The 13,651-nt window shown below is 44.3% G+C and overlaps 1 protein-coding gene across 1 annotated transcript in view; it reads right to left on the bottom strand.

Annotated features, from left to right (window-relative positions):
* Positions 1-11,993: 11,993 nt before the first annotated feature.
* TMEM200C (transmembrane protein 200C) overlaps positions 11,994-13,651 on the bottom strand; it is a 5,295-nt gene continuing 3,637 nt past the window's right edge. Inside the window, exon 3 of the mRNA XM_004703055.2 lies at positions 11,994-13,632. Within this exon, the coding sequence (XP_004703112.1) occupies positions 12,793-13,632 (840 nt within the window). The 3' untranslated portion in view covers positions 11,994-12,792. The remainder of the gene's footprint in view (positions 13,633-13,651) is intronic.

Below are 13,651 nucleotides of genomic sequence, written 5' to 3'. Positions count from 1 at the left end.
ACATTGGCAGATACATAAAAACTTGGAGCACAAACCATAGCTGTATTATTAGTAAAGTATGCAAATTACTTTGGGGTTTTCTTTAAGCCTGTTATTATTAATAATATCATCATTGTCATTATTAGAAATGCATTCAATTATTTCAAGAGTAGCAATTCCAGGAAAGACTAATAAACCAGGAAATGTTCTCAAGCATGTAGCTGAGATGAATTTAGGAATACAAATGGAAGAAATTGTACCATTAAGCGTGCAAGTAGTGAAGTCATATTTAGTGCTCCAAATACATCGAGCTGTGTGGTTACATAAGCATTAACATTTAGGTCACCAAATTCATCTTTTGAATTTTCTTGCTCTCTGTCAAGAATTCTACGAGCACTCCATATTACCCAGTGCACTTATCAGTGTGTCCCGATCTTAAATCTCTTACCAATAAATACATCTCTAGGAACATTTCAGTGGCTCTGATAAGGAAATTGCTAGTGACAGTATCTGTTCCTACCAGATATTATCTATTGAATTTGATTTATAATGGGAAGTACTTTTGCAAAATGTTCACCTGAGTGGAGAGAAAAAAAGAACAAAACCATTTTATATCTTATACTTTTGCCTTAACTGTGCATATGCACTAAAAATTTTTTTAAAACAAACAAGATTTATGCAGGAAATTCAACCAAAGTAAATGATACTTCCTTTTACATATAATAGAATATTTGTATTAAAAAGTTGATTTGGTTTTGGCCTACGCATAAAGCATTTGGCTGCATTTCTAGTTAGCAGAACCGTGAGGGCTGACACTTTTTCAGGAACTGTCAGGGAATGACTGACTGTTCAGAACTCCAAGACCGTAATCTTTTGCTGCCAAGCTGTAAAGAAGATTTCTGTATGTTTATAACAGGATGTCTGGGCCTCGAGTAATCTTTCCTTTCACTTTTCTTAAGGATTGAACTGTCTCCCAAAAATATGTTTCGTAAATCCTAACTTCTATATGTATGTGGTTATAATCCCATTTGGGAAAGGTTTGTTTAGTTATAAATATACTAATAAGGCAGAATTAGTATAGGGTGTATCTTGTGTCGTGACGTTTGAGATGGAAAAGGGATTCGAACAAGCAAACAGAGCAGAGATGGAGTAAGATAGATGCTATGGCACATGGAGGTCTAAGGAACCAGAAAGCAAGAACTAAAGGGAAACAGACCAGGTTCCTCCAGAGCCGACAGAGAGAAGAGGCCACTCCCTACAGTCAGCACTCTCCATTCAGACTGCTAGTCTCCGTGTCTGTGAGAAAATAAATGTTTCGAAAGCCAACCATGTGTGGCCTTTCTCTCCTAGAAGCACTTGATAACAACATGGAATTTGATACCAGAAGGGTGGGTGCTGCTCTAACAGGTATCTGAAAAGTGGAAGCAGTTTTGGAACTGGGCGATGGGTAGAGCCTAGAAGAGTTGTAAGATGCCTATTAATTAGCAAGTCTTGAGTGACTTCAGGAGACTGTGGGCAGAATTATGGGTGTTAAAGGAAATTCTGATGAGAGGCGACGGAAGTGAGGAGGGCTGTGGATTAAGTCAGAAAATACATAAGGCGTTCAGCAACTCAAGGGAGGATGTTGCTAGAAATGTGGACGTTCAATGGACTTCTGGCGAGGCTTTAACAGAATAGGGTAAGCATGTGATTATCCAATGGAAGGAGGTAGATTTGTGTGTATATTCAGTTATAAAGAACTTATTTAAATTATGTTTAGCGGTAAGTAGACCTTGCACGTGGTGAACATGAATATTTGGCTGAAGAGATTTCTACGCAAGCTTGTAAGGGGATGTGGAGTTTCTCAGAACCACTTACAGTAAAATGTGAGCGTCATGGCCATGGAAAAAGCACCTAAAGATTTGGAAAATTCTGCTGTACAAACTAAGTGCACATGTCAGAATTTTCATCAAGGATATGCAATAGTTATAACAGAGAATAAGCCTGTGACCGATGGATCTAGCTAACTGCTACAGCCCAAACCAACCAACAAAAACATCAGCATGGACTACAAGGAATAAAGGGAACGGAGAAAAAACAAATTCTCCAGGCAGAGAGCAGGTCAGAGGAGCAACATCTGCTGTCCTTCAAGAAAAGACAAGTGCTGTCCCCGGAGCAGCTGCAGACCAGGCGAGCTGGTCTTCCGAGTGTTGCAGGGAGCACAGGAAGCAGGCCCTTCTTGGTTTCAAGGGGGGGATTATGTTCTCTCCGCTCTCAACATTTCAGAGTTGGATCTTCACCCCCTCGATGTTGGAGAACAGGATGGTATTAGGTGCGCCTAGAGAATCGGCCACTACTAAAAAGCAGAGCAGGTGGGTCAAACTGTCGGAACCAAGGAGATGAGAATCAAAATTCAGATTAATTAGGAGAGAGGGGACACCTGAAACCAAAGAAGTAGTTACCAACCCAGAAGGCCAGGGTCAAGGGACCTTTGCTCTATAGACCGCAAGGCCAACACGCAGAGTCTGGAGGACAGAGTCATTGCCTAGGTGGTCTTAGAGGAGAGAGAGTTCTTTTCAAGCCTTGGGGGGGGGGGGTGTAAATGTAACTTGTTCTGCTTGGTTTGGGGCTTGCTTGGTACCCCTGATCCCTTCATTTTTCCGATTTTTTAAAAAACATTTTATTAGGGGCTCATACAACTGTTATCGCAATCCATACACACATCAATTGTGTAAAGCGCATTTGTACATCATTCTCAAAACATTTTCTCTCCACTTAAACCCCTGGCATTAGGTCCTCATTTTCCCCCTCCCTCCCCGCTCCCCCCTCCCTCATGAGCCCTTGATTGTTTATAAATTGGTATTTTGTCATATCTTGCCCTGTCCGATGTCTCCCTTCACCCACTTTTCAGTTGTCTGTCCCCCAGGGAGGAGGTCACATATAGTTCCTGAGAATGTCTACCTTGTGCCTATTCTACTATTGTGCTTTTGAAATAGATCACTTCTATATTTCACAGATTCCCCAATAAAGCGGAACTTTGCCCCAGGATAGAACATATCTAAATTCTTATCCATATGTGATTGAGATAAAAATTCAGACTTAGGCTTGATTGAACACTTTTGAGATGTTGTTGTAATACAATGAGTGGGTTTTGCATGGGGCAAGGACATGGATTTTGGGGGGCCAATGAGTCATGAATTGAATTATGCACCCCCAGAATATGTTTTATAAATTCTAACCTCTATGTTTATAGTTATAGTCCCATTATCTTTGTTATGTTGATGAGGCGGGCTGAATGTGGGGTATATCTTGAGCCAATCTCTTTTGAGATATAAAAGAGACAAAAGCAGGTGAGCAGAGCAGAGATGGGTAGGATAGATGGGGAGCCACAGACTCCTCTGTGTATCAGGAAGCAGAGGGAAGAAATAAGGGCTTTCCTTCAGGACTTATGGAGAGAAGGCTTTTCCCTGGCATTGGTACTCAGATTTCTGACTTCTAGCATTCTACACTGTGAGAAGAGAAATGTGTTTGCCAAAGTCATCCATGTGTGGTTTTTTTCTTTCATATCAGCCCTGGGTAACTAGGACACCGGTGTACACTTAGTGAAGATCTCTAGGATTGGGATGCTTGTTAAGACCCAAAATAAAAGGACAAAAACTCATATCGTTGTGAATGAGGGAGAGTGCGGAGTGGGGCCCAAAAGCCCATCTGTAGGCAACTGGACATCCCCTTACAGAAAGGTCGCAGGGAGGAGATGAGCCAGTCAGGGTGCATTGTAGCAATGACGAAACATACAACTTTCCTCTAGTTCCTAAATGCTTCCCCCCCACTATCATGATCCCAACTCTACCTTACAAATCTGGTTAGACCAGAGGATGTACACTGGTACAGATAGAAACTGGAAACACAGGAAATCCAGAACTAATGATCCCTTCAGGACCCGTGGTGAGAGTGGCGATGCTGGAAGGGTGCAGGGAGGGTGGGGTAGAGAGGGGGAACCAATTACAAGGATCTACATATAACCTCCTCCCTAGGGGACGGACAATAAAAGTGGGTGAAGGAAGACGTCTGACAGTATAAGATATGACAAAACAATAATTTATAAATTATCAAGGGTTCATGAGATAGGGGAGAGCGGCGAGGGAGGGGGAAAATGAGGAGCTGATGCCAGGGGCTTACATGGAGAGCAAATGTATTGAGAATGATGAGGGTAACGAATGTACAAATGTGCTTTATACAATTGATGTATGTATGGATTGTGATAAGTGTTGTATGAGCCCCCAATAAAATGATTTTTTTTAAAAAGAACCAAAATAAAAGGCTATCAAAAGATATAGCATTTGGGATCTTAAAAGCTTGAAGTTAAACAAGCGGCCATCTAGCAGAGAAGCAACAAGCCCAAATGAAAGCAGCACACCAGCCTGCGTGATCATGAGTTGTCGTCGACCGAGTAACAGGCATCAGAAGATCGATAACAAACAAACAAAACCCTATTGTAGAGAACCAGGGGGCTGGAGCAGAGACCCAAAGCCCATCTGTAGCCAATGGGACATCCCCTCACAGAGGGTCAGAGGGAAGGGATGAGTAGAGGAGTAAAGCACTGAGGAAACACACACTACTCCTCTGGTTCCTTGAGGTTTCCTCACCCCCTGCTATCATAACCGCAGTCCTGCCTTTCATTTCGGGCTGGACCAGAGCATGTGCACAGGCACCGATAAGACATAAATGCTCACGACACGCAGAATCCAGGGACAGGAACGGGAGAAGCGATACCAGAAGGGTAGGGGGAAGGTGGGCAGAGGAGGGGAGGAAAGGGGACCGATCGCAATGATAGACACATAGGCGCCACCACCAGCACCCCTCCAGGTGGATGAACAACAGAAACCATGGAGGAAGGGAGACAGATATGAAAATAATAATAATTTATAATTTATCAAGGGGTCGCTAGCATTGGGGGAGAGGGAGGGAAAAAGGAGCTGATACCAAGGGCTCAATAGAAAGTAAACATCTAGAAAAGAATGATGGCAACATATGTACAAATATGCTTGATAGACTTGATGTATGGATTGTTTTAAGAGTTGTAAGAGCCCTTAATAAAATGATCTCTTAATTAAAAAGAAGAACCAAGATAAAGTATTTTGCTTTGATGTAAATGATGTTGTAAATTTATGCAAAAATCAGTAGAAATAAATTCAGTTCTGTCGTGTCTGTATGAATGCCCTGCTGTCTAATACAGTAGCCCTGGGTTATGCAGTCTCCCACTGCCATGGTGCAAGGATCAACACATTCGCCATGCTGGGGGCAATGCAAATAGCTGTGCCTAGATGCCCATCACAGCTTTATATATTTTCAGTACTTTAATGACAGACTCATCTTGATCAGTTTCAAATATGTTTCAACTACTTATGAAAGAATATATATGCATGTGTGTAAGTATATATGTGTACATATATACATACACATACACACAGACCAGTATTTATCTTTATATGTATATACAAAGGGGCTTTAAAAAGTTCATAGAAAAAAATATATTATCTTTTCCATTCACTTTTAAAGCCCTTCATATGTGTTTATACACACCTATATGTATTTCCCACAAGAATAAACACCTAACCCTGTCTGCTACTGTGAGGATATCAGAGAGAAGTCTGTCAGCTGTGTTTTGCTCATGCTGATACCCGGCGCCTGTCCCAATTCCTGGCTCCAAGCTGACACTTTCTTCATCTCCCCAGACTCAACTCTGGGGCCCTTAGTAACACGCACACTGTTTAGAGACTACTGATGGTGTTTGTCTTAAAAAATAATACTGCTAGGTTTTGTGCCATGGTTTGCAGCTAATGCATTTTAAAACCCCTTTCACCTAGCACAGTGCTTCCCAGACTCATGAGAGATGGCCTGGGAATATATCTTGAACTGATGTGGAAGCTAATTTTTCCTGTGATCCAAAGGGCAGCAGCTTAAGCCATGTCCCTTTACTCCTACGAGTAAAATTCTTGTCTTTAAGGGATGTCTATGGCACCCAGCCACCTACAAACTACAGTAATGAGGCACAAGTTAAAATGACATTGGTCAAAGTGAAACATCCAAGACAAAATAGCTTGCTTTCACTTAGGCTTCACCTGAGTTTCAGCTTTCCCTCCTCTGAAAGCACTGTTGTGTGCCTCTCGTTAATCCTGACTCCTCTCTGTAAATTTGCCCCTAGGTTTATTTTCTATTGTTAAAAACTATTAGATATTTAGCAATTACTAATGTCAAGTAGGGCTGTGTCAATATTATGTTGAATTTCTTAGAGGCTACAAATAGACAAACTACTTTCTAGGCATGCATTGCTGAAAGAATAATTTCTAAGGAATAAGCGTTATTGTGATTTTTCATTTGGAGACGCGTGTCCATGTGCAAAATGGTTGACTAGTAGTATTGGTCAGGTGCTCATTTGTGAACACAAAAGTTTTCCTACTGACTCGGGTTTACCTTTTTTTCCCCATGCCTACACCTGTCCCTCTTTGTCACCTTTGTGGGACTTTGTCACAATGTCAGGTCAGAAACATAGGTGACTGAGGGGCACAGGCCTTGTGCTACCCCACCGATCTGCATGCACTTCTTTAGTCTTTAGACCTGTGACAGCACAGCAGAGAAATTAGGTGACCTCAGTAGTGAATTCTGTCCTGGAGGGTCATGTTGTAGCGTGGGCCATGTCGCAGAGTGAGAAACCCTAACTCTGGGTGAAAGCTGAGCATATTAAGTTCCCAGGATGGCAGGCCCTTCTAACTCCTGCTCAGTCTCCAGCCCGTGTGGCCCCAACATCCCCCATGCTTTCTCATTAGAATAGATAAGCAGATAGCACACATAAAATTGTAGCGCATCAGGTCTTTGACGAGTGGCAGGTAGCTGTTTGACTAAAGATGTTAGTGCAGATGGACTTCCCAACTTGTGGTGGCGTTTTAGAAACGACATATTGTTTCCATATCCGGTTAAAGAAATGCATTTCCCTAGAAAGAAAGAAAAAAAATAGTCTTAGGATGCTTTCCAGAGCTAATCGTTCAAAACCATAGTTTAAATTTTTACTCAGTGATTTTTAGCCAAATAATAATAATAATAAAGCAGCTTGGTCCTATGCAAATAAACCCTGTAATTATTAATACTATTTGTCATGAATCCTCAAAATAGCAACCCTTAAACTCCAATTTTAAACACAGAATATCTTATTTATAAATTGCTTGACTATAAAATGTATTTCTATATTCTTTCATATCCCAACAAAACCACTACTCTGATCAAAATACAAATGCTAAGCTTGTACTCCTTTCCCATTAGGGAAGGGAGTTTTAAAACATATTTTCAAGTTCAAATCAAATTCAACACTTGATTTCTAAAGTAAAAAGAAGCTGACATGACTAGGGAGAACACGAGTCTGGACACTATGTCGGTTAAGACAAGTTAAATAAGTCAGATGACAGCTGCTCTTCACAGTGGTCTTCATCACATTCTTCTCCCGGGTGGCCCTCCTCTGATGACAGCTCACTCCGTAAGGAAGAGCAGGCTGCTGGTGGCTAATGGTGGTCCCATAAGGCCGTGTGGGTACTCCTCCTTTGCTCTGTAGCATCATGAGGGGAGGGATGTGTGCACACATCTTATGCCTGCTTATCTCTTTCCTATCAGAGAGCCTTCCAACAGCTGGGGGCCTAGTTTTTGAAGATCTATTGCTTTATGATAAACCTAAATTATAAAAATGTTTTAGTACAGTATGTTTAGCCTTTTCCCTAACAATTGAGTGGTAAATTTAGCTGACTACTTCTCGGCATTTTGCCTTAATAGTAGCCATTAACATTTACTGTTTATGCAAGCCAGGAATTATTTTAAGTTCTTTAGGCATGTTAATTTATGCAGTCTTTACGTAACTGGTTAACTTTATGGGTCAGATAATGTTTATTATTTTTATCTCCAGTTTGCAGAGGTAGAAACCCAGGTACAGTGGTAAGCAACTCCTCCAAAGAGCACAGTAACAATCAGGGACCTCACACACTGAACTATGAATATGTTCAGTTTAGATGTTTAACCCCCAAAATTTGGTTAATAAAAAAAAGAAAGCCGTAGGAAGTGATGCTATCTGTTAAGCACTCGATTTTGTTTTAAATAACATGAATAAATGTTTTATAGCATTGTATGCATCAAGCCTGCTTAAGCCCTTACACGTAAATTCATTTACTGTTCGATCCGTCCCATGAGGTGGGACCCTAGTATTCCCATCATAAGGACAAAAGAAGTTGAGATGTAAAGTCTAAGTAGATTGCCCATGATCACTCCATGACCACATGACAGAAATTCAGGATAAAAACCAATAACAAAAACCACTCATGCCAGTTGTTGCGATTAATGCTCGAGTCCTACTATGGCTGCATACCTTTGAACAAGTTACCTCATCTGTCCACGTCTCAGCAACCACAGCTATAAATAAGGAGGTAGGGACCCCGTGATCTCTAATGCATTGCTATCACATCCATCCCGACTCGTAGGGACCCTAAAGGGCAGAGGAGAACTGATCTCTAGAGTTCTCGCAGCTGGAAATCTTTGCAGGTGCAGTCTCCGCTTTCTCCCACCAACAAGCTCTCGGATCACTTCACATAGTGAAAGTCACACACAGTCAGTCACACAGGGGAATACAACAAAGCAAACTGGGAAAACACACTTGCTTAAGCACAGAGAAGACTTAAAAGTTGACCCCAGCTCTTTTCCTTGAGCGTCGCAACTTCTTTGAACATTTCTAAGAACTGGTTCTGGGAAAGGACAAGTATGCTAAGAGGGTAGGACGTATTTTGATGATCTCCAGACATGCCAATTTCTACTCAACATCTGCCACCAAGCCCAGACAATCCTCCACATTCTCTGTAAGTGCCGGCTCCACCACGCATGGGCTGTGTAACGCTGGGCAAGCATGCCATTCTCCTGACCTTAGTGTCTTCCTCGGTCAGATGGAGATAATCATCGTCTTATCTCAAAGGGATCCTGAGGGGATAATTAGGATCGTATATATCTACCGACATCATAGCGAACAGAACGTGACAGTGGAAAGTCAGCATTACCATTGCCTATGGACCATCTGCTCCTGTGAGAGGGAAGGCGGTGAGTGACTGGGCTCATGGTTGCAATCCTCTGAGGTCTGATAGAAGCCCTAGTTCCTCTCAATTTGGAAAATTCAACTTCTTGGGGAAAAAAATCCAGTTAAATTGCTCAGTGGTTAAGATAGATAGTATTTAATACTGAGCTAATTTGTTTGATCAGGTACATAATCTCAAGTGTGTGGAGGTCCATGTGAAATGGAAGTTTTTATTTAAGCTGATTAATATAAAGAGGCATTACAACTAACAAAACCATAGAACCTAACCTATGGCCATCATGTTGATTCTGATTCATATTGACCCTGTAGAGCAGAGTAGAACTACCTGGCCCACAGGGTTCCCAAGACTGTAACTGTGCACCGAAGGAGAGTGATCCTCTCTTTCTCCGGAGAAGTCGGTGGCTTCTCACTGCTGACAGTTTGGTTACCAGCAGCACTCAACCAAGACACCATTAGGCATCCTGGGCAATACACTTCCGGGAATTTTTAAAGTGTTAAGGGATAAACAATATTCTGTCTTCTCCACTTTATCGAGTAGAGAATGGTTTCATTATTTGTTAAACGATATAAATTTTCTATGGATAAAAGTAGCAATTTAGAACATCTTTTCTTTCTGTTTGTTTTTGATAGCTCATCGGTATTTTCAGCAAAGGTGTCCTGGTGGCAGAGTGGCTTCTGCATGGGCTGCTCACAGCCAGGTCAGCGGTTTGACCCGTTAGCTGCTCCGTGGGAGATGCCTGGGGGTTTCTACTGCCGTAAACATTTGCAGCCTCAGAAACCCACAGGCGTGTTTGCTATGATGCCGAGTTAACTCAGTAGCCAAGAAGGAAGCATCTTCTGCATATGAATTATCCAATGTGCACGGAAATAGGGGTGTTGACGGGTGGAAACCTAGGGGATTTGAATTTTTGGAAGGTGTGGTAAAGAAATTGGGACTGATGACATGTGGTACTACCTAGGCCGCGGTGGTGTAAATGTTATGTGCTTGGCTGATGACAGCACAGTTGGTTGTTCTCAATCCACCCAGAGGCTTCACGGGAGAAAGATCTGGCGATCGGCTCCTGTAAGAGCTTACAGCTGGGAAGACCCCTTTATGAAGTTCTACTTACTCAGATGGGCTTGCCGAGTGGGAACCAACTCCACATTACGTGGTAATAATAATAACAGGAACGATAACTGGTCAGTAAGTTAACACTTGCCCTGGTGGCATAAGGAAAGCTGGTGGTTTCTGTGAGGCCAGAAACTCACCTTTTTGATCAACTAGAATGTCCAACCTGCAGCCATCAAATTGCCTCCAACTTATGTGAGACACTCACTGCCACCTAGTTGATTTCCACACCAAACCACCCCCCAAATCTAACCGAATTCACTACCACGGCGTCAATTCCAACTCACAGTCACCCTACCGAACAGGGTAGAACTGTCCTCTTGGGATTTCCAAACATTACATCTTTATAAGAGCAGATTGCCTCATGCTTCTCCCTCAGAAGAGCTGGTGGGTTTGAAATGCTGACCCACCCATGGTTAGCAAGGCCACACATATTCAGGAGACCACCATGGCTTCTTAGAGGACCCCCCCCCCCACCCGGGGTGGGAGTGGGCAGAAGAAAACTTGATCCTATTAAGGACAAAATGTTACACTAAATGAGAGTTTGCAATGTGTGCTCTTTCTTTTGAAAGTCGTGTCCGGATGTGCATGCACCCGGACTGAAGTAAGGCTTTTTCGGGCTGAAGGGATCCTAGAGATTAGTCTCCAACGGAGGCCTAAGGGGATAAAAGTGATTTGTCTGGTTATGCAGATAAGTGGATATTCCATCCAGATTTTAGCCTAGGCTTTCTTGGCCTTCAGTTGAGGGAAGGAAGACCCTTTCCTTTACAACATGCAGATGACATGTGGCTCCGGCTCAGCTTCATTTCTGACATTAGTCTATGAAGTCTGTATGATGCGGTAGCTCTATTTTTCAGACACAATCACCGAGAGCTAGAGTTTGTGGCTTATTCAAAGCTACACAGTTAGCAAAGGCCAAGAGCGGGGTTCAGTCTCAGTTCTGAATGTGCACCCTTTCTACAAGGCTCGCTGCTTTTACCTAAGGGGACCACCATCACCACCTATTTCCCAGGACTTTCCCTTCAAATTCGCATTTCGACCTCCTGCACAGAGAACCTCAGCTGCAATTAGCTAGAGAAAGTGACTCCCCACTGTCCTAAGAAAAGGGCCCCCTGCTCATGGAGGAAGAAGGCATCAGCACTGTCATCTAGCTGTATACATATAGTCCTTGAGAAAAGGCATGCCTAAACCTAAAACCAACTGTAAGGATCTCTGAGCTCCTCAGCGATCTGAACACTGCCGTCCAGCATATGGAGTGTATGGATTCACAAGGATAAACTTCAAATCAAATGGCCAACACAGAGGGTGGGGTGATAAGCCCAGGGCTCTGTCAATGAACACTTTTAGGTAAACTAGATGTTTTATTTTTCTAATGTTTTCATTTTATTTGAAGGAGAAAATTCCAAGTAGTAAATACCAAAAGCTAACCAAGTTCACTGTCATCCAGTTGATCCTGACTCATGACAATCCCTAGGGCAGAATAGGACTGCCCAGTGGGGTTTCGACACTGTGTATCTCTATGGGAGCAGAAAGCCTCCTAGTTCTCCTGCGGAGTAACTGGGTCGAACACCTACCCTTCTGTTGGCAGCCCAACCTGTGACTCACTCCATCACCAGGGCTCCTTACACTACTGCAGTTATAAAGTGAACAGAAAAAAATATTAAAAATGGCTCGAGTGATGCTGGAACAGAGCACATGGAGGCAATATCACAGGAAAACCATTTTAGGTTTACCAACTGAACTGTTACATTTTAAATGTGCTTCAGAAGCATGATTTCAAGGCAAAATGAGGCAATTTGACGTTTTAACTCTTTGGAAACTTTTTTATTAAAAATACTTTTAATATTAATGCTATTTTTCAATACAGGTAAGATAATACTCAATAAAGCATCATGTATTTGATATTGTGAATGTAGGAATATAACAGTCTTTCTAGATTCTGGTCCCCTGTAGTCTCCACAAAATACCCCTAGTAGCAAAAGGCAAATCCCCCTTTTAAAAAATAAAGAAGTCTTTGGGCCTTGTGAGAATGGAGTGGGTTAGGGGCGAGGAGCGGGCAAGAGATGCATCCAGACATACTCATGCTTTTGGCTTTGACTTCCTTCAGTAAGACCAGTTCTCAGAGGACTGAGACAAGCCTCTCTGCTCTCCCAAAGGGAAGGAGGAATAAAGCTTGTCATTCCCAAGTAGCTAAGCCCAAAGCCAGAAGCAGAGTACAGAGGTGGAGGGTTTTCAGGATCAAAAATAAAAGTTGGAGTAAAGTGCACAAGTTACTGTCAAAAATATATTCTTTTGATCCTAAGAAAATTAAGATAATTTTATCTCGATTGCTGACCTTTTAATACATTTGGTTTTCATGGAACGTACAATCACCATCGGACATAAAAGACTAGTTTGCTGTGTTGTTTTGTTTTGAAATTGCTTGGAGTTATCTACAGAAGTCTTGTGAACGCAAGTCAAGGACAACATTCTGCAGCTCTTTGGGTCAATATTGGATGGTTTCCTCGGATAGGCCCCCAAGGACAAGGGGGACTTTCAACCACCAGATTCAAGTGATGCTTCCTCAGCGTTCTTCCCTGGGTCTCTGCTCCCAGGCCTCACTCTTTCCCTAAATGTTAGTGCTCTCCAATTCTCCATCTTCAGCTCCTGGGGCGTGGGACCCGGAAATCAGGAAGAGTTTCTCCTTGTTGGTGAACTGCCTGTGGAGCGGCTGCGGTGGCTCTGTGGTGGGCGGCTTGGCGCTGGGCTCCTCCGGGGCGCTCCGCTCCACCCCCGGAGCGCCGGTGCCCACATCCTCTTGGCTCTCCCTGGCCCCGGCGTCCACCACCGACTCGGAGGAGGTGCCAGTCTCCCGTAGCTGGGTGTAGCCCTTATTGCTGCTGGAAGGCTCTTCTGACTGGGAGCTCTGGGAGGACCGCCGGGCCAGGAGCAGGTCCTGCAGCTGGAGGGGAGGCGACGGGGAGGCGGATTTGGCCGACGGGCTCGCGTCCAGTTCCGCAGCGCCGGGCGAGGGCGGAGGCTCCGGAGAAGGGGGCGCCCGGGCGTCCGGGAGCCCGCTGGTGCTGCGGCGCCGCGGGGCGGCGGACCTGCCGGTCCTGGGCAGGCGGCCGCCTGGCAACCCGGAGCTGCGCCCCGCCCCCGTGCTCTCGGGCTGCTCCGCCCCGCCGGGCGCCCCGAGGTCGGTCAGGCTCTGGTCAAGTTCGTCCCGCGGGAGCTCCGGAGAGCCACGCTCCCCGGACTGCTTCGGCCCGCAGTCGCTCGCGCTCGCCCCGGCCGCGTCGCGGTCCCCGGGCAAAGGCAGCAGCGCGAAGGCGCTCAAAGAGGAGCCCACCAGGGAGCTGGCGGTGCTCTGGCGACCCCAGCTCCCGGGGGCGCTGCGGGGCGTCGGGCTGCGGTGGCCCTGGGCGGCGGCGACGCCCGCACGCTCGCGGTAGATACTGTACACGGCCTGGGCCGCGCCCGGGGGC

The sequence above is a fragment of the Echinops telfairi genome, unplaced genomic scaffold (assembly GCF_000313985.2).
Source record: "Echinops telfairi isolate 266 unplaced genomic scaffold, ASM31398v2 ScPeMD7_7400;HRSCAF=8409, whole genome shotgun sequence".
NCBI lineage: Eukaryota > Metazoa > Chordata > Mammalia > Afrosoricida > Tenrecidae > Echinops > Echinops telfairi.
The sequence above is the reverse complement of the archived record's forward strand: the minus strand, read 5'-3'. Positions and strand labels throughout refer to the sequence as shown.